The following is a 25,984-nucleotide window of genomic DNA, read 5'->3' on the forward strand; positions in this document are numbered from 1 at the left end:
GTGTAGATCCCTTTTGAAAAATGTTCAAATGCACTTGTTGTAAGCTCGTTTATGGAATCAAGCCTGCATAGATCGAACTCACTTGTGGATTTCTCCATTGATGATCCCTGTCTGGATTGCAGTCCCTGATGCAAGTCTGTCCATTGATTGCTCTGCAATCCATTCCACTCCTTGTTGCCGGTCTGTAAATTGATCACTCCAGCATTGATTTGACTCTGCTGTGGTTTAGTCTGTTAGGACTTTGGCTTCGATTGTACCAACAGCTGTGGATCTGCCAATCATAGCCATCAATTGAGCTCCTTGCTGTGGATTTATCCGCGTATCACCCTCCAGCATCAATTCCTGTGTGTTCCTAAATGTTTAAATATATAATGCTTTTCCTAGTAGTAGCCATGGTTGGGTATGGGTATAGTGATCTGTGCTGCAGAAGCGACACTGATGGATGGTGCCGTGGACCATGCCACTGAACGATCGCCTCCTTGCTCCAATACTGCCGCTTCCTCTGAATCAGGAACGTTTGGCATGAGCGATGCTTAGAGTTCAGTACTGCCGTACACACTGGCATCATTCTCAAATGATTAATCTCCGGCCAATTTTGCCTGCTCGAGTAACAGCAGAAAACCAGCACCCACCCAGTGAATCCTATTTACTTTTTTCTGATGTTAACAGGCTTGCTGTTTTTATTTCAGTATTTGGTGGGCAGCATGGTGGCGCAGTGGTTAGCACTGCTGCCTCACGGCGCTGAGGTTCCGGGTTCGCATCCCGGCTCTGGGTCACTTTCCATGTGGAGTTTGCACATTCTCCCTGTGTTTGCGTGGGTTTCGCCCCCACAACCCAAAGATGTGCAGGGTAGATGGATTGGCCAAACCAAATTGCCCCTTAATTGGAAAAATTCAATTGGGTATTCTAAATTTATTTTAAAAATTTAAAATTCAGTATTTGGTGTTCAAATTTTGGAGCACATCTATCTGGGTTTGCTCTTAGAATGTGTTAAAACAATGTTGTGAGAGTTTGAGGGTAGAGTCCTAAACTGTCCAAAGATTCCTGGCTCGCAGCAGCTTCACATATTGTGGAAATTATTAAAACCCGAACCATCTCTCTATCTATCAATCTAACAGTCAACATGCGCACTTGAGTGTGGCTTTACTGATATCGTAAGCAATTAAATGGTTTCAGTCTCTTAAGTAATTCTGTTCTTTTGCAGGGATTATCGCCGCCAATGCTTTAGTGTTCTGTTTCTGGAGGGTTCCTTCGATGCAGCGGACCATGGTCAAATACTTCACCTCTAATCCTGCTTCCAGTGAGTGGGACCAATATTTAGCATTTGTAGTTTATGCCCATCAGGATTCGCAGCTATTTTCAATATACTTTCCAAGCGTTCTTCTGGAATTCTTTGCATCCTTGGCGCTTTTAAAAGACACTTTCACCCAACAAGTACTTTTATAAATGATCTAAATATACAATGCTGACAATTTAAATATGGAGGAGGGATAGACTATCAAATCCAACTCCGACTGAAATGACCATAATCTTTTATTGTTGGTTCTGTTTGAAATTTTAAGCCATTTGAAACTTCATTTGGAGCAACTTTATCCAAATTACTGGTGATATTGAAACCACAATGTGGCATTCTGGCTTGATTAACCAAGAATGGTAATGGATCCTGGCGTGTTTGATGGGAGAATGTAGCAAGAGCCTCACTCTTGAGGGGTGGGGGATTGGTCACTCTGAACCTTGTCTGGGAGTGTTTGATGGTACTGTACAGAGGAAACTTTACCATATATCTAACTCAGGAATGTTTTGGAAAATGTAGTGGCAACGTTTTTCTATCTAACTTCTGATCCGGGGCAGGACTGTTTGCTCTGTACAGAGAGCATCTGGTTCATGCTGTATCTGACCTGAAGTACTTATTGAAACAGAAGAAGAAAGATGTTATTTTGTCTGTAATCCAAACTGTGGCTGACCTGGTTTTGGGGGTTTTAAAAGCCATCAGATATCTGTTAATATATGTACATTTGCATTTAAGAATGTACCCAAATTTAGTTGCAGGGCTGTGTGGTTGCTGCAACTTACTGCACGGCTTTTGCCAGAACAAAGGCCTCAGCATTAATTCCAAGCTTCACTGATGTTTGTTTCTATTTTGATACACTTCAAGCAATAATTCTGCACTTTCATATCAGCAAGTAGGAAGAGAGTGAATAATTATGTCTGCCTCAGACGAGATCCTTGCTGGAATCTAGGGGGGAGAACGGAGGGGCACTTATATGTTGCAAATTGTCTTGTATACTCAGGGCTGTGATACTGGTCTGAAATCTATTCTTTCAGCAGTTTAAGGAAAATGTCTTTAATTTGAGATTCTCAAGTATTCATGACCGGTCTACCACGTGTGCACTAATAGAATCATAGAATAGAGTCATAAAATCCATACAGTGCAGAAGGAGGCCTTTCGGCCCATTGAGTCTACACTGGCCCTCTGAAAGAGTACCCAACCCACATCCATTCCTGTGCTCTATCTCTTTAGCCCTACCTCACCTGCACATCCCTGGACATTGAGGGGCAATGTTATCATGGCCAATCCATCTAATCTGCACATCTTTGGACTGTGGGAGGAAACTGGAGCAGCCGGAGGAAACCCATGCAGATATGGGGAGAAAGTGCACACTCCACACAGTCACCCAAGGCCGAAATTGAACCCGGGTCCCTGGCGCTGTGAGGCAGCAGTGCTAACCACTGTGTCACCGTGCCGCCCGTCAAACTGGGACTGTGAACTTCACCATGTTTCAGACAGGCTATGCTTGATTTGCATTATCGGGATAAATCTTCCAAGTACTCTTTTACTGTAGTTATTGTACACATGAAATTTGATACTAAAGCTACAGTGTACATGTTTGAAGATACCTGGAATATTCAGTTAGAGGTGATTGAATGACGCTGACCAATTGCTACCTTTTCAACTACTCACAGATATTAAGTGGGACTTTTTTGTGGCAACCTAAGATAATTAGAGAGACATTTCAGTGTGTTGTCCTCTACAGGGGATCAAGGAACAGCATGACAAATCATATTGAAGAATCTTTACAGAGAAACACATAATCTACACCAGGAAGAATAATTTAGAATATTTAATAGGTGTCAAATCATCTACAGAAAGCTAACTAAAGAGAGGATGGGATTAAGAAAGAAATTTAAATTAAATTTTGGAAGATCGCGATTATTTAAAATCTGATGGATCCAGAGTTGTAAAATTCAAATTTCAGTGCCAAATAGATTGCTTGGTAATAATTAAGCTAAAAATTGACTTACATTTGAATGTACTCTTACTCTGACTCTGAAATTACAATATATTTGGTTCCTATCAGTGGTACTTGTATGGTAAGTATTGGAACATAATTTTATTGCTCTCTGCATATTTGATTTGGGCAAGTATAATTGCAACTATTTTCATCCCAGTTCGCTGACTAGTGCTTTGTGCTACTGGTTTAACATTAGTAATGTTGCAACACTCAGTTGCCTCCATGGAGAACACCAATATAACCGTAAATCACATTGCTTCATTGGCACTTCATTCTGTTTGGCCACAGTGTTTGAGCTGTCATTACACAAGAAAGCGTGTAACTTATGTGCCATTTTTCTTCTTGTTTCAGAGGCTTTGTGCTTGCCCATGATCCTGTCGACATTCAGCCACTACTCATTCTTTCACATGGCAGCAAACATGTACGTGCTGTGGAGTTTCTCTTCTAGCATAGTGTCGCTTCTCGGGCAAGAGCAGTTCATGGCTGTCTACCTATCAGCAGGTAACACACTTCTGTACTACAATCTCTGATCTGAGCTAGCATTGAGCAAACTGCTCTTCATTATGATATATTTTCCTGCACCATTTATGTTTGTGTAAGTAGAACATTCATTTTGATGCCCTGGGCAAGAATTAAATACATTAGAAGGCAGTACAAGAAGCTTTTGTTTCAACAAAGGTTATAGGAAGAAGGTAAATATATACCACTGGCGTATTTCTATCTTGGGAAGGCAAGTGGAGAAAGGCAATAGGGAAAGAGACTCAAGACTGTTAGAAGAATTGGCTCTTGTTAATTTTGTACCCAGTCCCAGGAGAGTGAGATGATCGTGCCTCCCTAGAGTTGATAGCAAGATTTTATTCTTGGAGGAACTTTATAGAATTGCTTGAGAGAATGTTAACAATAAATAGTGTTTAGCGGGTATAGTGAAGACCACACCTCTTGGAGGTAACATCAAGTGTGAGGTATTTTGAAGTTGGAGGATATAGTGAGTGGCAGAGCATCAAAAGGTTAAAAAGAGCTGTAAGTGGAATTGTCATGCGTAAGAGATGGGACAAATGGAAGAGAAGATACAACGCCTAGAGAAAATCCTAAATTAACGAGGTGGAGGGTGATGGACTGGGGGGTGGCAAGAGCTAGGTGGAATCAACTAGAACAGAGGTGAGGCATATAAGAGGAAACTACAGAGCCCTCAACGTAGCTTTGTGAAAAAATATATAATAGCTTGCTGTTTACATGTGCATGGTGGCAGATTCTGAAAATAAATTTGAAGATATCCAAAGCTGAGAAAAATCAAAACATTTGGACTAATATCCATGTGTTCAAGGAGAGAAGATGGATCAAGTGTAGGATTGGGGATAGGTTGATATTGATTTGAAACGCAAGAGGACAGGAATAAAATTTTACAGTCCGCACCTGAGGATAATGGTAAAGGTGCCATTAGAATCAGAAGCCTTATTGGTATCTGGAAAGTGGATGATTTGACATACAGGTCAAATATAAAACTTTTAAAAAAAAATAAAACATTTAGAGTACCCAATTATTTTTTTCCCAATTAAGGGGCAATTTAGCGTGGCCAATCCACCTAACCTGCACATCTTTGGGTTGTGGGGGTGAGACCAATGCAGACCCAGGGAGAATGTGCAAACTCCACACGGGCAGTGACCCGGGGCCGGGATCGAACCCGGGTCCTCGGTGCTGTGAAGCAGTAGTGCTAACCACTGCCTCACCGTGCCGCCCTGGGTAGCTAGATTCTTGATAAGCAAGGAGGTGAAAGGTTGCTGGGGTAGGCTGGAATGTGGAGTTGAGGTTACAATCAGATCAGGGTTGTGGGTGTGAAATCCATGCAGACATGGGGAGAATGTGCAAACTCCACACAGACAGTGACCCAGGGCCGGGATTCGAACCCGCCAGAACGTTGGTAACTTATTGGAACAGAAAGAAAGCTCAGAAGGGTGAACGCAGCTGTTAGCCAGAGGAAAGTATCATTGCTCTGGGGGCTGATTCACAGTGACAGATAAACGGGTGTTTAACGTAGAGTGTGATTTGTTGCGTAATATTCTGCAAACAGTTAAATAGAAGACAGTAACCAGAGAGCCCCAGTAATGAGAGGTCAGAATATATGAGCTGGTAGTGGAGTTCAGGGAATGTATGACAGTGTTTGAGTTAGTGGTGGAGGCAAACGGAGAAGACACAGTGTTTGTGGTGAGATTGAGGTTGTTCTTTCTACCCTCACTTCCTTTCTCAAGGACACTGGTTTATTAAAGAATCACTATTTCTACCCGGCCTAAAATTGAGTCGATTAGCAAAACACAGCCGTTGAATTGGGACCTGGCTCATCTTTATTGTTCAGCTCCATATTATTTATTTACCATGTCAGCAGAAGAATATAGATTTTTGTAGGAAGGTTTAATTCTTTCATATGTTTTTAGTAGCAACCTAAGCCCTGATATTTTTCTGACTAATTTATTCCTGCATTTGTTTCATCTGTTACTTGACCAATAATCTCTATTTATTAGCTGATGATGATGTTTATTGCTTTTTGCTTCTGATTTTCTAGGTGTTATTTCCACATTTGCCAGTTATGTCTATAAAACCGCCACTGGCCGTTTAGGAGCATCACTTGGAGCTGTGAGTGACCCGATCATTTTGACAAGCTTTAAATTGTTTTTGGAAGGTGGCCTGGTGTAATATAGTGGAGATGTCCTGTGAACTATAACTGTGCTGCATTATCTGTAGTAAGCAGAATAGAATTCTGTTTTAATGCAATTCCCTGTATGAAAAAGATATTCTTGTGAAAGATTGAAAATCCCGAGGCTGAAAAAAGCATACACCCATCTAGATCACCTTTCTTCTTAACAGTAAGAATCAACAATGGATCTCGTGACAAGAGACTTGTCCAATAAGACCTTGAAGAAATCTAAGCCAGTTATTCCTGCAGCCTTTCTTGGTAAACAATTATGAAGCTCCATATCCTCATGTCTTGGTTAAATAATGCTTTTCTATGTCCTGCCAATTTTTGTACTGCTTGTTCTTCTATTTTAAATTGGATAACCCTGACTCATCTTCTACTAAGTAACTTGGTTACTTCGGTCTTGCTTCCAACATGGTTAGCACCCTGCTGCTTTTAGAATCATAGAACTCCTATGGTGCAGAAGAAGGCCATTCGTGCCATCGAGTCTGCACCGACCCTCTGAAAGAGCATGGTACCTAGGCCCACTTCCCCACCCTATCCCCTTAATCCCATAACCCCACCTGCACATCGCTGGACACTAAGGGCAATTTAGCATGGTCAATCCAGCTCACCTGCACACCTTTGGACTGTGGGCGGAAACCCGGAGCAGCCGGAGAAAGCCCTCGCAGACATAGGGAGAAAGTGTAAACTCCACACAGTCACCCAAGGCTGGAATTGAATCCAGATTCCTGGTGTTGTGAGGCAGCAGTGCTAACCACTGTGCCATCGTGCCGCCATGATTCTTTTCTCAGCCATGATTCTGTCTCTTAAAGTGTGACCCTTCTCTTGAAATAGGCCCCACAAACTTTTAACAGTTGAATGTCCATGTTTCTCTTTCCTTTTCCTTACGGTGAACCTGATGACCGTAAAGTCACTGTTGCTCACCCCCACTCTGCCATTCATTTTTGAATCACATAGAAGAATTCACAATATCTTTACAATGCAGAAGGGGGCCCATCAAGTGTGCACTGGCTCTCAGAAAGAGCATTCTACTGCCCTAGTCCCATGACCTTGCACAATATTTATTTTAAGGTCGCAATCCAATTTAATTTTGAATACCTCGATCGAAGCTGCCTCCACCACCATCTCAGCAAGTTCATTTAGGGCAGCACGGCAGCACAAGTGGTTAGCACTGTGGCTTCACAGCACCAGGGTCCCAGGTTCGATTCCCCACTGGGTCACTGTCTGTGCGGAGTCTGCAAGTTCTCCCCGTGTCTGCGTGGGTTTCCTCTGGGTGCTCCGGTTTCCTCCCACAGTCCAAAGACATGCAGGTTAGGTGGATTGGCCATGCTAAATTGCCTTTCGTGTCCAAAAAGGTTAGGAGGGGTTATTGGGTTACGGGGATAGGGTGGAAATGAGGGCTTAAGTGGGTCGGTGCAGACTCGACGGGCCGAATGGCTTCCTTCTCCACTGTATGTTCTATTCCAGACTCCAACTACCCGCTGGGTAAAAAAAGAAAAGTTCCTCACTTCACTTTTACTCCTTTTAACAATTATTTTGAGTCTGTGCCCTCTAGTTCTTCATGCTGTCTCTTGAGTGCTCTTCAGCTGGGCAAGATCCCGAGCTTGAACACTGCCCTGTATGCAAAAGTTTAAATGCAGAGTTCTCTATGACATGCTGAAGCAGCATTCCCAAAGCTTGTCTTAGAGGCTGTGAGACGGCGTTGAGCAGGAACCCAGTGTACAATCGCCTGGTGGTGTACAGCATCAACAAACAGGCAGGATCATTTTTATCACACTGCCTACTAAACATTTAGACATGTAAATATTGGCAACATGGGTCAGATCTTTGATTTTTGTTTTCACTTCTTGTTTTCTTTTCCTCACTCCAGTCTGGTGCAATAATGGCTGTGCTTGCTGCAGTCTGCTCCAAAATGCCTGAAGCGAAACTGGCCATCATCCTGCTGCCAATGTTCACCTTCACAGCCAGCAATGTAAGTTGGTTGGTTGCACCCTCTGGGTGCAAGTTATTACTGTCTGGAAAAACAGGTTATATCCATTTAGTTGTTGCTCACATCCTCTCACCTAAGAAATAGGAGAATAATGGAATTGACTCATGTGCAGATAGATTTCAGTTATTAGTTTCTGGAATGTGACTGATACTGATAAATCAGCACTTATTGCCTAATAACATTCAGAGTGAAACCTAGGCTAAACCAGATAGGCGTGGTTTTGGGTACCGATGATATTGATGAATCTCGGAAAGAGGTTCTGCCTCGGGGGGGGGGGGGGGGTGGAAGAGGAGCTAGGCACTAAATTAAAAAGCAGAACCTCAAAGGTAAAAGATTATTACCTGAACCACATGCAAACTGGCATAAAATTAGAGGGATGAATGCGTGGCTCAAAGACTGATGTGGAAGAAGTGGGTACTAGTTCTTGAACACTGGGAACGGTTAAGGCTATACCGTTGGGACGGTGCACACCAAAACCGAGCTGGGACCAGTGTTCTAGCAAGCTGCGTAATGAGGGAAGTAAAGGGTTTTAAACTAAATAGTGAGGACGAGGCATCAAATTTGGGAAGATGTAGTAAATCAAAGAGTAGAGACAAGGCAAGGGAGAAAGGAAAAGACAGAAACTACAAATCTTTTTAAAAATATTTTTATTCTCCTTTTTCACATTTTCTCCCGAATTTATACCCACCAACAATAAACAAGAATCAGCAACAAATATGTCAATCCCCATAACAATAACAACGATCCCATCCTCCCACCAACCCCCAAATATCAGCCTCCATGTTTACATAAACAAATGACAAAAAGGAATCCGGGATTACCCATAGTCACCCGTAATACACTCCCCCCTCCCACCCATCCCGCCCAACTAATGTTCGATGTTATCCAGTTCTTGAAAGTGCATAATGAATAATGCCCATGACTTGTAGAACCCCTCCGTCCTTCCCCTCAGTTCAAACTTAACCTTCTCAAGGGTCAAGTATTCCAACAGGTCCCCCTGCCGCGCCAGGGCACTGGGTGGAGAGGCTGCTCTCCATCCCAGCAGGATCCGCCTTCGGGCGATCAACGAGGCTACGATATCTGCCTCCGCACCCGTTTCCAACCCTGGCTGATCCGACACCCCGAATATGGCCTCCCGGAGACCCGGGTCCAGTTTCATGTGCACCACCTTGGAAATTACCCTAAAAACCTCCTTCCAGTACTCCTCTAGCTTTGGACAGGACCAAAACATATGAACGTGATTAGCGGGGGCGCCCCCTGCAACGCGCACACACATCTTCTACTCCTTCAAAGAATCGGCTCAACCTTGCCCTCGTGAGGTGTGCTCTGTATACCACCTTCAGCTGTATCAGCCCCAACCTCGCACATGAGGTGGAGGCATTTACTCTCCGGAGCACCTCACACCAGACCCCCTCTGTAACCTCTCCCAACTCTTCCTACCACTTTGCTTTGATCCCTTCCAGTGGTGCCTTATCCTCTTCAAAATAGCTCCGTACACCGCTGACACCACCCCCTTCTCCAGTCCCCTTGTCGTCACCACCTCCTCCAGCAGTGTGGAGGCCGTTTCCTCCGGGAAGCTCTATCTCCTTCCTGGCAAAATCTCGAACCTGCATGTATCTAAACATTTCTCCCTGCTCCAGCCCATACTTCGCTTCCAGCTCCCTCAATCCTGCAAACCGACCCCTAAGAATCAAATCTTTTAGCATCTTAATCCCCTTAGAAACTACAAATCTAAGAGTAAATCAGCAGATAAGGCTAGAGGTTATGAAAATAATTAAAGGACAAAACTGAAGACTCTGTATATAAATACATTAGCCTTCAAAACAAAACAAGTGCAAATATAAATAAATAAGTATGATCTGATCGCCATTACATAGACACGGATGAACAAGATTGGGACCTGAATCTTGAAGGGTACTTGGAATTTAGGAAGGACGGTAAGCGAGGAAAAGTTAAAGGAGTGGCTCTGTTGACTAACGATGCCATTAGCACAATAGACACAGATGGCCAAAAGTCAGAACGTAGAAGTTGTTTGGGTAGAGATGCGAAATGATAAAGGCAAGAAGCCACTTATGGGAGTGGTGTACAGACCTCCTAACAGTAACCATACAGTAGAACGGGGTATAGCGGAAGGAATAAAGGGAGCTGGTCAGAAAGGCACAGCAATAACCTTGGGGGGGGGGGGGGGTGTTAATTTACATGTAGACTGGAAAAATCAGATGGCCAAAGATAGCCTAGATGAGAAATTCATATAACTTTTTCGGGATAGTTTCTTAGAACAGCACGTTCTAGAGCCAACTAGAGAGCAGGCTGTACTAGACCTGGTATTGTGCAATGAGATAGGATTAATTAATGACTTCATAATGAAGATGCCCTCGGTATCTGCAATCTTCATATGATTGAATTTTAAATTCAGTTTGAGGGAGACAAGAGTGGGTCTAAGACTAGTATTTTAAACTACGATAAGGACAATTATGAAAGCAGAGCTAGCTAAAGTGAACAGGCAAATTAGGTTAAGGGATAGGTTAATAGAGATGCAGTGGCAAACTTTTAAGGGGATATTTCAGAATACACAGAGTAGTAATTTCCAGTGACAAAGGAAAATTCCAAGGGGAGAACGCACCATCTGTGATTAACTAAAAAAAAATTTAAATCTAGTATCAAACTTAAAGAAAAAGCATATAATTGCACAAAGATGAGTGGCAGGTCAGAAGATTGGACAGAATAAAAAGAACAGCGAGGAATGACTAAAAGATTGAAAAGGAAAGAAAAGTTAGACTAGGAGGGAAAGCTAGCTAAAAATATGAAGGCGGCCTTCAGGACACGCAACAACGCAGAATCGCCAAGCAGACGCTTATAGCCAAGTTCCGCACACATGAGTGCGGCCTCAACCGGGACCTGGGATTCATGTCACATTGCATTCATCCCCCACCATCTGGCCTGCGAAATCCTACCAACTGTCCTGGCTTGACACAATTCACACCTCTTTAACCTGGGGTTACCCCATCTCTGGATCTGTAAAGATTTAATCACCTGCTAATGCTCGCATTCCAAGCATTGTCTGGCATCTTTGAATCTGTCTATATATATGTTTCTGGAACATACCTCTTCATTCACCTGAGGAAGGAGCAGCGCTCCGAAAGCCAGTGACATCGAAACAAACCTGGTGTTGTAAGACTTCTTACTGTAAAAATATAAAGACAGATAGTAAGAGTTTCTATAAATGTTTTAAAAATAATTAAAGTAAGCATTGATCCCGTAGAAAGTGAGTCTGGGTAATTCATAATGGAAAATAAGGAGATATCAGATGAATTGAACAGGTATTTTGCATTGACTTTCACTATAGAGGATACAGATAACATCCCAAAAATATATGTAAATCAGGAAATGGAAGGGACGGAGAAATTGAATAAATTACAATCACAGGGAGTGGTACTGGATAAACTGTTGGAGCTGCAGGTTGACACATCCCCGGGTGCTGATTGACTTAATCCTAGGGCCTTATAAGAAGTGGCTCATGAGATAGTTGATGCGTTTGTTTTAATTTTCCGAAATTTCTACATTTGGGGAAGGTCCCACCAGATTGGAACATAGCGAATGTAACTCCTTTATTCAAAAAGGATGGAGACTGAAAGCAGGAACCTACAGATTATCCCAGCAAAAATGTTAGAAGCTCTTCTTAAAGATGTTATTAAAGGGCACTTATAACAAAGATAAGTAAGAAAATCAGATGTGAAGAGGACATGGCTAGGTTATGTGAGAGGGTAAAGTAAAGGACTGGCAAGTGGAGTATAATGTGGACAAATGTGAAATTGTCCATTTTGGCAGGAAGAATAAAAAATAATCTTATTATCTAAATGGTGAAAGATTGCAGAGCTCTGAGGACAGAGGGATCCTGGTGTCCTAGTGCATGAATCCCAAAATCTTAGTATGGAGGCACAGTAAGTAATTAGGAAAGCTAATAGAGTGTTATCATTTAATACAAGAGGATTTGAATACATATGTGGGGAGGTTATAATTCAGTTGTACAGAGTCCTGGTAAGACGACCCCTGGAGTAGCATGTACAGTATTGGACTCCTTATTTAAGGAAACATGAAATGCGTTAGACGCAGTTCAGAGAGGGTTTACTAGATTAGTAAATGGATCAGTTGTCTTATGGGTAAACGTTGGACAGGTGAGGCTTGTATCTGCTGGAGTCTAGAAGAGTAAGTGGTGACTGGATCAAAACCTTTAAGGTCCTGACAGGGTGGATTTGGAGAGGATGTTTCCTCTTGCCAGAGAATCTAGAACGAGGGTTCACTTAAAAATAAGGGGTCAATCATTTAAAACAGATTAGGGGGGGGGGGAATTCTCTCGGCAGATCATTAGCCTTTAGAACTCTCTTCTTGAAAAGGTGATGGAAGCAGAGTCTTCGACTAGTTTTAAGGCAGAGCATGATAGATTCTTGATGAGCAAGAGGGTGAATGTGGAATTGACGTTACAGTCAGATTGTCATGATCTAATTATCATAGATTATCATAGAATTTACAGTGCAGAAGGAGGCCATTCAGCCCAAATTGAATGGCAGAGTGGCCCCAAAGTGCCCAGTGGCCTGCTGCTGCTCCTAATTTGTATGTTCCCTTCCCAGGAGGGCATTCGTGCAACAATCCCACAGATTACATGGTCATTTTCCAGGTGGTAAATTCAGTTTCTCAGCTTCACATGGTGAAATTCAAGTTCATTGCCTGTGGTTGCTCATCAAGTATTGTACCTGCTTAGCAGCCACTGCACCATAGAAATATTCATACTGCATTTCTATACAGTATCTATACTTCTTTGGATGTAAGTAAAATGTAACTAAGAATGCGTCTTAGTCATGTGGAATATTCATGGGAGCCATTTAAAATAAATCACCTTTCACCCAGATTTGTGCACGTCTCAAAACTGTTGTGTATTTGAAAAAGAAAACTGTGCATGTTAGAAAATAGCATACATTTGATCTTCATCAGTTTCCCCTAATATGACACAATGCTTCTCACAATGCCTTGTCCTAAATATGACATGCACTAAGGTGGGTGGATGGCTTGGCTTGTTTAACACGCTTGACCTTTTGAGTCTTGTTGAGTTGGTCGTTATTTTTTTTTTAAATCAAGATATATTGCATCTGTTTCCTAAGTATAACCATGTGCAGCTAAGGTGGATATTTGCAGCAGTGTTTTCAGCTGGCTTTGTCTGTTGCAGGCTCTAAAAGCAATTATTGCCATGGATACAACAGGCCTGATTCTGGGTTGGAGGTTTTTCGACCACGCAGCTCACTTGGGTGGTGCACTTTTTGGAATGTGAGTCTGGGATCATTTGGTTATTTTCTTTTAATCGGTGGTAAGAGTCCAATGTCCTGTGTCATGGTATTGTGGTGAAGAGATGCCTCGGGTGGCCTGGATATCTTGGATTCAAAAGACAATGGTTGGCAGAAATCATTAATAGATTACTGTGCAGATCAACTGTGTAATCATTTGGAGGGTAATTAGTGACCAGTCAAGGTACTTGTGGGATGATGTAACTATAGCCTACAAGTGGTTAGATAAAAGATCACGACTTATTAATATTGAAAAATATTAGGTAAGCATGGGAGCTGTGAAAATTACAGAACAAGCAAAATAATAAGAGAAAAAGGGTATTCGAAGGCTGAGGGGAATTATTGATAAATACCTCGAGAAAGGGTAAGAAATGTGGAAGTAGGCATGTTAAAAACAAATTTAGGCTTGAAAACAACAGAGGATTAGAACAGAGAGGAAGTATTTAATCTTCGTGCATGAGAAGAACACATGATCACAGCGGTACAAAGAAAACCCAGGGTAAAAACTTACAGAACAGTTGGAAAGAACAAAATACAGGGATTGAAACTAAATAGATCCCATGACTGTATTTTTTCCCCAAGAAAAGGAAATTGGAAATAACTCATCTTCCAATGCTCACTGGATTAATGATAGCACCAGAGAACCAAAGATTAGAAAATTTTACATCTATTGAAAAATGGAACAAATTGCAAACCAAGTAGCTATCGAATTCTATTGCGGCTTTCAAAAGAGGATTGGATAATTATTTGAAGAGAAAACAAATTGCAGGGCTATGAGGGAAGGGAGAGTTTTGTAAGGGCCACAAAGAATCCAGCACGAGTTTTAAGGATACAAAGTAATAACATTTATTTACTATAACATATATACATAACAGTAGCAGTAACTTCCCTTGCTACATACTCCTTCCTGCTGGTTCCTGAACTGGCCAGCTTTATTTATACTAGGAGTTTACTAGTGGTTTCTCTGCCCCCCTCATTGGGGAAGCTCATACTCCCACAGGATTGTGGGATAGTCATTAGTCCCCAGCCAATGGTAAGTAGGCAGGTTATAACATCCCCCCCCCCCCCAAGTCCAAGGAATCCACCAAAGACCCTGGCGAAGGAGGGCGTCGGACTCTTTTGGCCGCAGGCCGGACACCATTTGCACGCGGCGCTGGATCAGGCGGCGTGTAACGAGACGGAGACTGGCGCTTCCGTGATGAACGGCGCAACGGTCGTACATCCACGGCCCGTGGACCCGAGGATTCCCCCTCTGATGCATTCTGTGTCTCCATCTCGGAGTCAGAGTCTGCTGCCTCCGTCATGTCAGCGTCTCTATCTCCATTCGGTCCCGTAACGACCTGCATAGGCTTCGAGTGAGGCACCAGTGGAAGATTGTGAGGACTACCTTCCCTTGTCTCCGGTCTCTGCGGCTGTAGAAATGAGCTCTGGGGGCGGGGAATCTTTTGAGGGGATAGTCTTCTGGACAGAACGTGGTCTACATGTTTTCGCTGGAGACGACCCTGGGCTTGCACTTGGTAAGATATAGGGCCCGTTTGGCGAAAGATTACACCAGGAACCCATTGGACACCACCAGCAAAATTCCGAACGAACACTGGGTCACCGGGCGCAAACTGCCGAATCGGCCGATGCCGAGAAAATCCCTGTCCCTGCCGTTCTTGTGTGCAGCGTACTTTTGCGCCAATGTCCGGGAAAACCATACTAAGGTGGGTGCGAAGTCTCCGGCCCATTAGGAGTTCTGCGGGAGCTACCCCAGTCACTGCATGGGGGGTGGTCCTGTACGTAAACAAAAGGCGAACCAGTCTCGTGTCCATTGATCCGGAAGACTGTTTCTTTAGGCCTCTTTTGAATGTCTGCACTGCGCGCTCTGCCAACCCATTTGAAGCTGGGTGGTAAGGGGCAGTGCGGATATGGCGGATGCTGTTCATCTTCGTGAACCTCGCAAACTCCTCACTCATGAATGGAGTGCTGTTATCCGTGACCAGCACCTCGGGGAGGCCATGCGTACTAAACGATAAACACATCTTTTGAATTGTTGCGCAGGACGTTGTCCCCTGCATCTTATGCACCTCTAGCCATTTGGACTGGGCGTCAATTAGTAGAAGGAACATGGATCCTTGAAAAGGGCCTGCGAAATCTGCATGCAAGCGTGCCTAAGGCCGCCCTGCCCATTCCCAGTGATTTGGGGCGCGGCCGGGGGAAGTTTCTGATGCTCCTGGCAAATGGAGCAGTTTTGGGCCACCTTCTCAATGTCGGTGTCGAGGCCTGGCCACCAGCCATAACTCCGGGCCAACATTTTCATTTTGGCCACCCCTGGATGCCCATTGTGCAAGTCTGTTAGTATCAGCTCCTGGCCTTTTTCCGGGACAATCACACGCGTCCCCCACAAGAGGATGCCGTCTTCCACGCTGAATTCTGACAGCTTGGAGGAAAATGCCCGCAACTCGCCTGGGAGCTGTCTATGCTGCCCACCATACAGGACTGTGTGCCGAACCTTTGACAGGACTGGCTCCGTCTGGGTCCACTCACGGATCTGTGATGCTGTGACAGGCAAGGTGTCCATAAAGTTTAGGGTTGCAACCACCTCACCGGTCGTGGGGGTCGACATGGGGCCGGTTGATAAAGGCAATCGGCTCAGTGCGTCGGCATTTGCTATCTGCGTACCTGGTTTGTGCTCCAGAGAATACTCGTATGCAGCAAGCAACAAAGCCCAGCGCTGGATCCGTGCAGAACCAATGGGCGGTATTGGCTTATCCTCTCTGAAAAGTCCCAGCAGGGGATGATGATCAGTCACGATAGTGAAATGGCGGCCGTACACGTACTGGTGGAAGCGTTTCACTGCAAAAACCACTGCCAGGCCCTCCTTCTCGATCTGCGCGTACTTTTTCTCCGCTGCAGTCAATGTGCGGGAGGCGAAAGCTATCGGTCGCTCGGCCCCGTTCTCCATCTTGTGGGACAGGACGGCCCCAATACCATTCGGGGATGCATCACATGTGACGAGCAAAGGCTTTCCAGGATCATAGTGGGTTAGTAACCCAGACAACGACAATTGTTGCTTTACCCGCCGGAAAGCGGTTTCTTGCGGCTGACCCCAAACCCAGGTGTGATTTTTCTTTCGCAGAAGGTGCAAAGGGGCCAGCGTAGTTGCCAGATTGGGGAGGAACTTCCCGTAATAGTTTACGAGACCGAGAAAAGAATGAAGATGCGAAGTGTCTGTCGGGGCGGGGGCATGTTGAATTGCACGCACCTTCTCTGCGACGGGGTGCAGACCTTCGCGGTCCACCCGATAACCTAGGTAGACTACTTCCTTTGCCTGAAATACGCACTTTGTGCGACGTAAACGGACTCCAGCCTCCGAAAGGCGTCTAAGGACAGCCTCCAGATTTTCCAAATGTTCCTGCTCCGACGTCCCTGTAATCAAAACATCATCTAGGTAGACAGCCACACGTGGTAAACCTCGCAAAATGCCCTCCATAACATGTTGAAAAATTGCGCAGGCAGAGGATACTCCAAAGGGCAACCATGTATATTCATACAGGCCCCGGTGTGTATTAATCGTTACATATGGTCGGGAGGCAGGGTCCAGCTCCAACTGTAGGTAGGCGTGACTCATATCTAATTTTGTGAACGAGAGTCCAACTGCAGGTTTCGCGTAGAGATCCTCTATGCGAGGCATTGGATATCGGTCGAGTCGGGAAACAGTATTCACTGTAAGTTTATAGTCGCCACACAAGCGAACTGTGGCATCTGGCTTCATTACAGGTACAATTGGTGCTGCCCAGTCAGCAAAACGGACGGGCCTGATAATACCCAAACTCTCCAAACGAGTGAGCTCCCCTTCTACCTTCTCGAGCAAGGCGTAAGGCACTGGGCGCGCCCGGAAATAGCGCGGCGTGGCTGGTTCAACTTGGATACGGGCTACTGCCCCTTTTATTAACCAGTCCCGACCCAACAGGCTGGGCCCATGGCTGCGCACCACGATAAGTGGGAAACGCCCCTCCTGGCGTCCATAGACAACAGGGGTCATTGTAATTCCTGCAATGTCCAGTGGTTCCCCCGTGTAGGTGGCCAACCTGGCCTGTGAGTCGGTTAATGTAAGGGTCTGTATACCCTGCTTGATGCGGTCGAATGTCCTCTGGGCGATCACGGAGACCGCTGCGCCAGTATCCAACTCCATCTCAAGCGGGTGGTTATTGACCCGTACTGTCACCTTAATGGGGGCCACACGGGGAGCTGCCACACAATGCAGCTGCAGGCAGTCGTCCTCCGTCTCCACGTCCTCAGGAGTAGTCGCCGCAGGTTCATCCACATGGAAGGTACGGCCCCTGGGCTGGTCCCAATTACAGCCCCTGGGCTGGTCCCAGTTTCGGTCGGAACGACGGCGCCTCTGGCGCCCCCAGGACCGCCGTCCGCGACGGGGTCGGCGCCTACAAGTCTGACACGGACATGGCTCCTCATCCATTGGTTCTGGAGAAGGCTCCCTTCGGGGAGGAATGTCTGACGGCCACTGGCGTTGGTCCGGACGTTGCCTCGCCCAAGGTGTGCGGGGGGACGTTTTCGGACGGAAGGGGTTGCGCCCCAAGGCATGCACTTCCATTCCCTGTAGCTCCTGCACTCCTCGTTCTGCGGTCTCTCGGGACAATACTATTTGAATGGCCTGTTGAAAAGTCAATGTTGGCTCCACTAACAACTTTCTTTGGGTGGCCGCATTGTTAATACCGCAAACCAAACGGTCGCGTAACATTTCTGACGAGGTCTCACCATAGTCACAGTACTCCACAATCCTGCGTAGCCTGGATAGAAAGTCAGCAAGGGATTCTCCAGGGGTCCTCTCAGCGGTATTAAACCGGTAACGCTGGACTATCGTGGACGGGGTTGGGTTAAAATGTTGCCCCACTATATTCACAAGTTCATCAAACGTTTTGGTGTCCGGCGCAGCTGGGTACGTAAGGCTCCTAATCACCCCAAACGTATGCGGGCCGCAGGCGGTGAGCAATATGACCACCTGGCGCTCGTTTTCGGTGATGTTGTTTGCCCGGAAATAGTAACGCATCCGTTGTGTGTACTGGTTCCAGCTTTCCAGCGCAGCATCAAAAACATCCAAACGTCCGTACAGAGGCATGGTATAATAGAAAACAACTTCCAACCTGTATCCAACAAAAATCCAGGGAGGTGGCTTCAGCAGTGTAGACAGCTATTCACTTTAACCTTTGTCGCCAGTTTTGTAAGGGCCACGAAGAATCCAGCACGAGTTTTAAGGATACAAAGTAATAACATTTATTTACTATAACATATATACATAACAGTAGCAGTAACTTCCCTTGCTACATACTCCTTCCTGCTGGTTCCTGAACTGGCCAGCTTTATTTATACTAGGAGTTTACTAGTGGTTTCTCTGCCCCCCTCATTGGGGAAGCTCATACTCCCACAGGATTGTGGGATAGTCATTAGTCCCCAGCCAATGGTAAGTAGGCAGGTTATAACAGAGTGAGACTGATTGTTTCATTCCTGCAGAGAGCTGGCGCAGACACGGTGGACTGTATGGCCTCCTGTGCTGTAACCATTTTATGATTCTGTTCTATTCTCTAATGATGGCAAAAAAAATTCAGCTATGCACAGAATGAGTAAGCACTTGAAAAATGTACACTGATTAGGGAAAATGCTTAAGACAAAACAGCAGAGGTTTATAAAATGTCCGTCGTATACACCTAACCTATTCGAATTCTTTAGCATTGGTATCAATGGATGTCCTATAAATAGATTTTCAAAATACATTAACAAACACTGTGAATAAGAATTGATTACATGAATCAGACATTTGTTGGGGGATAGGAAGCTGGATGAAAATTGTGGGGGTGGGGATAGATATTCCCAAATATTGGCAGTCTGTTTTTCACTCAGTATAGGAATAGGAGTAGGCCATTCAGCCCTTCGATCCTGCTCCACCATTTAATATGATCATGGTTGCTCGGACACTTCAATGCCTTTAACGCTCACTATCCCCATAACCCTTTACATTATTGTTAATCAAAAATCTATGAATCTCTGCTTTAAACATACACCATAATTGAGCTTCCACAGCCCCCTGGGGTAGAGAATTCCAAAGATTCACAGCCCTCGGTGTAACAGAATTTCTCATCTGCGTCCTGAGTGGCACCCCCCCATATCTTTAAATTATGCCCTCCTGTTTCTAGACACCCCAACCAAGGGTAAAATCTTGCCTGCTTCTACCCTGCTTGTTCCTTTAAGTATTTTGTAGGTTTCAATGAGTTCACCTCTCATTCTTTGAAACTCTATAGAATACAGGCCAAGTTTGTCCAATCTCTCTTCATAAGTCAGTCCTGCAATTCCCGGAATAAGTCTGGAACCTTTGTTGCACTTCCTCTACGGCAGTGTTTTTCAAACCTTTTTCTGGGGACCCATTTTTACCAACTGGCCAACCTTCGGGACCCAACCCGGCCGACCTTTGCAGCCCGCGCCGGCCGACCTTTGCAGCCCGCGCCGGCCGAACTTTGCAGCCCGCGCCGGCTGACCTGTGCGACCCACCATTTTCTCTTACTTTATTTGTTGCTGACAAAAATGGAGGAAATGGTTTTGGCCCCAATGGTCCCTTTGGTCCCCCAAACTTGTAACAAAAAAGGCTGCAACCGTATAAAAAAAACTGCGGTCGCACTGCGCATGCATGCCCGATCATCGGTACGCATGCGCAGTGCGGCCGAATTTTTAAAATATGTTTGTGGCCATTTTGAAGGCCGCTTGCAGCCGGCATAGTTAAAAGCCGGCTGTTGCGCACGGATTTGTGCGATCGAGAGCGCCGCGACGGAAGGCTCCCGACACCCACCCGCGGGTCGCGCCCCCGAGTTTGACAATGCCTGCTCTATGGCAATAATATCCTTTCTGAGGTAAGGGGACCAAAACTGCACACACTACTCCAGGTGTGGTCTAACCAAGCTCCTATACAATTGAAGCAAGACTTTACTACTCCTGTACTCAAATCCTCTTGATAAAGGCCATTAGCCTTCGTAATTGCTTGCTGCACCTGCGTGCTAGCCTTCAGTGGCTGATGGACAAGGTCACCCAGGTCCCTTTGTACATCTGGTATAAATCAAAGGAAATGGAATTGGCAGCAGAGGGGAATTTGTGAATTATGCTATGCTCCAATAGATACTGAATTTTGAATATAGTAGCAATTTCACATGGATTAAGTAAAAAAGTGAACAATATTAACACATCAATGTGTGAAGTAGGACATTAGAATGATAGATGGGAATATAATCTAATAGCTAATTCCGTATAGAGCTGTTTTGAATGTGTGGAAAAGTGTTCAGTTTTGAGACGCCCAGATTTTTACCTTGGGGAAATTTCACCATTGATTCACTAGGATGGTATCTGCACCATCAACCACTCCCCCAAGTCCACTGCAATACAATCCATATCTCCCGCTTCATCAATGCTCATGAGTCCAGCCTCCGGAAAGCTCTTATGTGCTGCACCACTTCCCACACTACCCGTCCGGAAGCCTCTGAGTGACATTATCACTTAAAGTCAGGGATGGATTCAAGGGGAGTAGGAACTAAATTGAGGCGCTCCATCTCGTGTCTGGGCAAGATTTGACCCATCAATTTCAGAGGTGAAATGCCGCTGTGTAAAAGTACACAGTTCAATTCAACCTGCTCGGTATTTTAACTGCCTCTGATGCATTCTTCCAAGTAACCTAGAGCTTTTTGAAACAATAAAAAAGTATTTTATATGGTGGTGCAATTTGAAACTTGCCACCTAGCCTTTCAGGATACCACTTCATTCCCCGGCTTCTTGGTAATGATAGGAGTGTATTTGTTCATTTGACTGACATAGCCAACTAATCCCAGAGTTGCCATCTCCAATAATTGGAATAACTCCTGTAGCTGCTTTGCTTTCAAACCATTGTAGTTTATTTCTGCTGGGAATAACAACAAAGTAATACTTGCAATTTAATTAAAATTTGTTTACACACTCCATCCCCTCCCCTGTATGGCTGCTAGGAGACCCCAGAAATAAGCACCTTGAGCGTAATGTTTGAAGTGACGCTATCACTTGTGATGTCTGCATTATTGTAACAACACTCTGTTTGTTCTTTCTCTTTGTCCAGTTGGTATATCTTTTACGGTCACGAGCTGATTTGGAAGAACAGAGAACCCCTGGTGAAGTTGTGGCATGACATGAGGACTAAGGGTCCTGGGAATGGAGGACGTGGACCCTCCTAGGCAAGAAGTTGCATTTTAGAAAGAAAGATGATATTCACAATGATTTGGGAGGCGCACAGGATAGAGGCAATAACCAAACAAACTGGGCCCTGTCTGAGGCAGGAATTTACAGCAGGACCACGAATTCAGACAAAGCTACAAACTACAGCAAATTTTTAACTTCTGAGAGAGTGTATTTAAAACTATTTACAGGACTGTACAGTGATAAATAAACAGGAACATTTTGAAGCAAAGGTTTTGGCCAGACATTTCTCTCCCGCACTGCTGCCCATTTCCCCCCCCCCCCCCCTCCCCCACACCTCACCACCCCAAAAGAAACCTGATTTCAGGCCAACCGTTTCAACAACAAAAAACTGTCAACTGCTTGAAGTGTTTTTGAATTTGTGATTGTTGTTTGCAATTTGCAATCAGTCTCCATTCAAGTGAAACGTCAGAATGTGTGAAATTGTTGAAACACTTCCTGTAATACACACTCACTCCCCTCTCTGGAGGAAGGATCACCAATGGAAACTAAACTATTTGAAGTTTTTGTAAAAAAAAACATGGGCTGGATTCTCCGTCCCGCCGTACTACATTTCTGTTTCACCGTGCCGGCGGGATGCTCTGTTACGCCGGCTGATCAATGGGATTTCCCATTGTGGGGCAGCCCCACGGCGTCGAGAAACTCCCTGGCTGCCGGCAAAATGGAGCATCCCGCCGGTGGAGAATCCAGCCCAAGTGTATCTGACATTTAGAAATTCATTTGGTAATTTAAGGTCCTCAAAGGGAACCATTGAGAAATTTGCACCGTTAGTGTGTTTGTTTGCCTGATATAGAATACATTCGGGATAAACCCCATTTTTTTGTTTCCTTTTTTTGAAATTTAAAGTGCCCAATTCTTTATTTTTTCCAATAAGGGGCAATTGAGCTTGGCAGGACCTTGTATAAAGACTGGAAAGGAGCAAGTAATGATAAACCAGATTGCTTTTCAGGTTTAGCCTGTGTTTCAGGTAGATGAATCTGGGTTTCTGTATACATTGTATCTCCGCACAGGTGTATTTTCTTTTGAAGGGGCGATCTTGCGGAAGAACAGGGCGGCACGGTAGCATTGTGGATAGCACAATTGCTTCACAGCTCCAGGGTCCCAGATTCGATTCCCGGCTTGGGTCACTGTTTGTGCGGAGTCTGCAAGTTCTCCCCGTGTGTGTGTGGGTTTCCTCCGGGTGCTCCGGTTTCCTCCCACAGTCCAAAGATGTGCAGGTTAGGTGGATTGGCCATACTAAATTGCCCTTAGTGTCCAAAATTGCCCTTAGTGTTGGGTGGGGGTATTGGGTTATGGGTATAGGGTGGAGGTGTGGACCTTGGGTAGGGTGCTCTTTCCAAGAGCCGGTGCAGGCTTGATGGGCCGAATTGACCTCCTTCTGCACTGTAAATTCTATGATTTCAAACAGAAGGAAGTACTGGAGTATATAAAGTACATTCTAATAATAAAATGTAATGGCTTAAGTATTCATTTCATAACCTTCAGAAGAAATACAAGAGTTGAGCATAACATTGGTACCTGAATTTGAGTTTGTATTTGCACACCACCCGTCTTTCTCCTAGTTTATACTTAATATAGCGATGCTGATTCAACCCTGACTGTGACTTTGGTGTTGTAATACCCTCGCCAATTTAACCTGTAGCTAAATTAATTAAACAACCAACTAACATAGATTGCACTTTATTGAGCCCTCGGGATGTTCCAAAGCACTTTATTAATGGACTTTTTTTTGTAAAAATAGTCACACACGGTGACCACTTTGCTGATAGCAGGGTCGTCCAAAGAACACATGAATGCTTGATGGAAGAATGTCTTCAAATAGTGCCATTTATGGCTGGCAGGGTCTAGGTTACTGTTCTATCATAACATCTCAGACAGTGCTAGACTGTAGCGTCAGTCTACATGTTTAAAGATGTGTGTTGGAACCCAGAATTTTCTGCTTCAGAGGCGCAAGTGCGTCAGCTGCTCAGTCACAGAACTAAATGCTGTGAACAAAACAGTCATTGCTACCACTGGATGATAAAAGTTGAGTTTGGGAACATATCGAGCATAGAAAAACTCTTAATTTCTCAGTTGCAGAGTCTCCATACAACTGCTTTATATGTTCATGTGTTCCCAGCAATTACTTGGGTCTAATATTTAAAACGTCTGATGACAACACCGTTCTTGCGGTTGTGCCCTGTATTAATACAGGATCGTTCTTTATAAGATTTCAATGGGTTGCTGGAATTTGTCACATTGTGTAATTATTGTTATGATACTGCTGCAATGTGTTGCTTTGCTGTTTTCCAGTGAATTGTCCCATTGTTGTGCTTCTCAGTTCCTGAGAGTTTAACCTCACTTCTGTCCATATATTGCTTAACTAAGTGAGTTTATTAAAAGACTGAAATACGGATTAAATTCAATGCATTTAGGTATGGTTTTTCAATGGAAGTTCTTATCCTAAATATAAAACAAGGTTGATTGCTTGCCACAGGTAACATCACCTCAAGCCAGCAACAATTCAGCCCAATGCAGAGGCCTACTTCAGACGAGCAATCCATGTGCACTTAAATAAGCAGGTCAATTTAAGTGAGGAAGGGTTGCATGGTCAACAGTCAATTATTTCTGAATTTTAATCATTTCAGTTACGTACTAAGCAGGCTTTGCAATCCTTGAGAATTGTAGATACAGTACTCATTTTATTCTTGTCCTCAATTGAGTGATTGCATGGGGCGGCACGGTAGCACAGTGGTTAGCACTGTTGCTTCACAGCACCAGGGTCCCAGGTTCAATTCCCAGCTTGGATCACTGTGCGGAGTCTGCACGTAAATCAAGCAGGTTACAAATTAACTTCTGTTCCCCTTTTCTGTAGCTATTTGCTCCTGCTCGGTGTTCCTTGAAAAAAAAACATTGTGTTTTCAAAGGAGTTAATCTGTCACAATTCAGTGCTCTACAGTGTGGCTAATATCACTCATTGTTTGAGTTAGCATAGTGGGCTAGACAGTGGCTTGTAAAGCAAAACAAGGCCAGCAGCGCGGATTCAATTCCCGTACCAGCCTTCCCGTACAGGCGCCGGAATGTGGCGACTAGGGGCTTTTCACAGTAACTTCATTTGAAGCCTACTTGTGACAATAAGCGATTTTCATTTCATTTTCATTTCAAAATAGTCCTACATGCGGATCACTGGATAAAATACTTTTTACAACGCATGGGGTGGCACGGTAGCACAGTGGTTAGCACTGTTGCTTCACAGCACCAGGGTCCCAGGTTCAATTCCCAGCTTGGATCACTGTGCGGAGTCTGCACGTTCTCCCCTTGTCTGCGTGGGTTCCTCTGGGTGCTCCAGTTTCCTCCCACAAGTCCCGAAAAACTTGTTAGGTAATTTGAACATTCTGAATTCTCCCTCTGTGTACCGAACAGAGTATGGAGTGGCGATGAGGGGCTTTTCACAGTAACTTCATTGCAGTGTTAATGTAAGCCTACTTGTGACAATAAAGATTATTATTATTAGAACACAGAAACAGACCATTCACCCCAATAGATTAATGCCAGTGTTTATGCCCCACCCGAGCCTCCTCCCCAGAGGAAAAAGGTTAGTAAAAACAAATGTAGGTCCCTTACTGTAAGAAACCGATGAAATTATAATGGGGAACAAAGAAATGGCAGAAGAATTGAACACATACTTCTGTCTTCATAAAAGAGGGCACAAATAACTTCCCAGAAATGTTAGGGAACCAAGGGTCTAGTGCAGTGTTTTTCAAACTTTTTTTCCGGGGACCCATTTTTACCAACCAGCCAACCTTTGGGACCCAACCCGGCTGACCTTCGCGACCCACGCCGGCCGACCTTCGCGACCCACGCCGGACGACCTTCGCGACCCACGCCGGCCGACCTTCGCGACCCACGCCGGCCGACCTTCGCGACCCACGCCGGCCGGCCTTCGCGACCCATGCCGGCGGCCAACCTTTACGACCCACGCCGGCCGACCATCGCCACCCACGCCGGCCGACCTTCGCGACCCACGCCGGCCGACCTTCGCGACCCACGCCGGACGACCTTCGCGACCCACGCCGGCCGACCTTCGCGACCCACGCCGGCCGACCTTCGCGACCCACGCCGGCCGACCTTCGCCACCCACGCCGGCCGACCATCGCCACCCACGCCGGCCGACCATCGCCACCCACGCCGGCCGACCATCGCCACCCACGCCGGCCGACCTTCGCCACCCACGCCGGCCGACCTTCGCCACCCACGCCGGCCAACCTTCGCCATCCACGCCGGCCGACCTTCGCCACCCACGCCGGCCGACCTTCGCCACCCACGCCGGCCGACCTTTGCCACCCACGCCGGCCGACCTTCGCCACCCACGCCGGCCGACCTTCGCCACCCACGCCGGCCGACCTTCGCCACCCACGCCGGCCGACCT

The 25,984-nt window shown here is 45.3% G+C and overlaps 1 protein-coding gene across 1 annotated transcript in view; it reads left to right on the forward strand.

Annotated features, from left to right (window-relative positions):
- Positions 1 to 23,976, forward strand: part of parlb (presenilin associated, rhomboid-like b) — a 63,991-nt gene extending 40,015 nt beyond the window's left edge. Inside the window, exons 6-11 of the mRNA XM_072473219.1 lie at positions 1,205 to 1,300; positions 3,645 to 3,794; positions 5,851 to 5,921; positions 7,856 to 7,957; positions 13,197 to 13,294; positions 21,440 to 23,976. Of these exons, the coding sequence (XP_072329320.1) occupies positions 1,205 to 1,300; positions 3,645 to 3,794; positions 5,851 to 5,921; positions 7,856 to 7,957; positions 13,197 to 13,294; positions 21,440 to 21,554 (632 nt within the window). The 3' untranslated portion in view covers positions 21,555 to 23,976. The remainder of the gene's footprint in view (positions 1 to 1,204; positions 1,301 to 3,644; positions 3,795 to 5,850; positions 5,922 to 7,855; positions 7,958 to 13,196; positions 13,295 to 21,439) is intronic.
- Positions 23,977 to 25,984: the final 2,008 nt, after the last annotated feature.

The sequence above is a fragment of the Scyliorhinus torazame genome, chromosome 14 (genome assembly GCF_047496885.1).
Source record: "Scyliorhinus torazame isolate Kashiwa2021f chromosome 14, sScyTor2.1, whole genome shotgun sequence".
Lineage (NCBI taxonomy): Eukaryota > Metazoa > Chordata > Chondrichthyes > Carcharhiniformes > Scyliorhinidae > Scyliorhinus > Scyliorhinus torazame.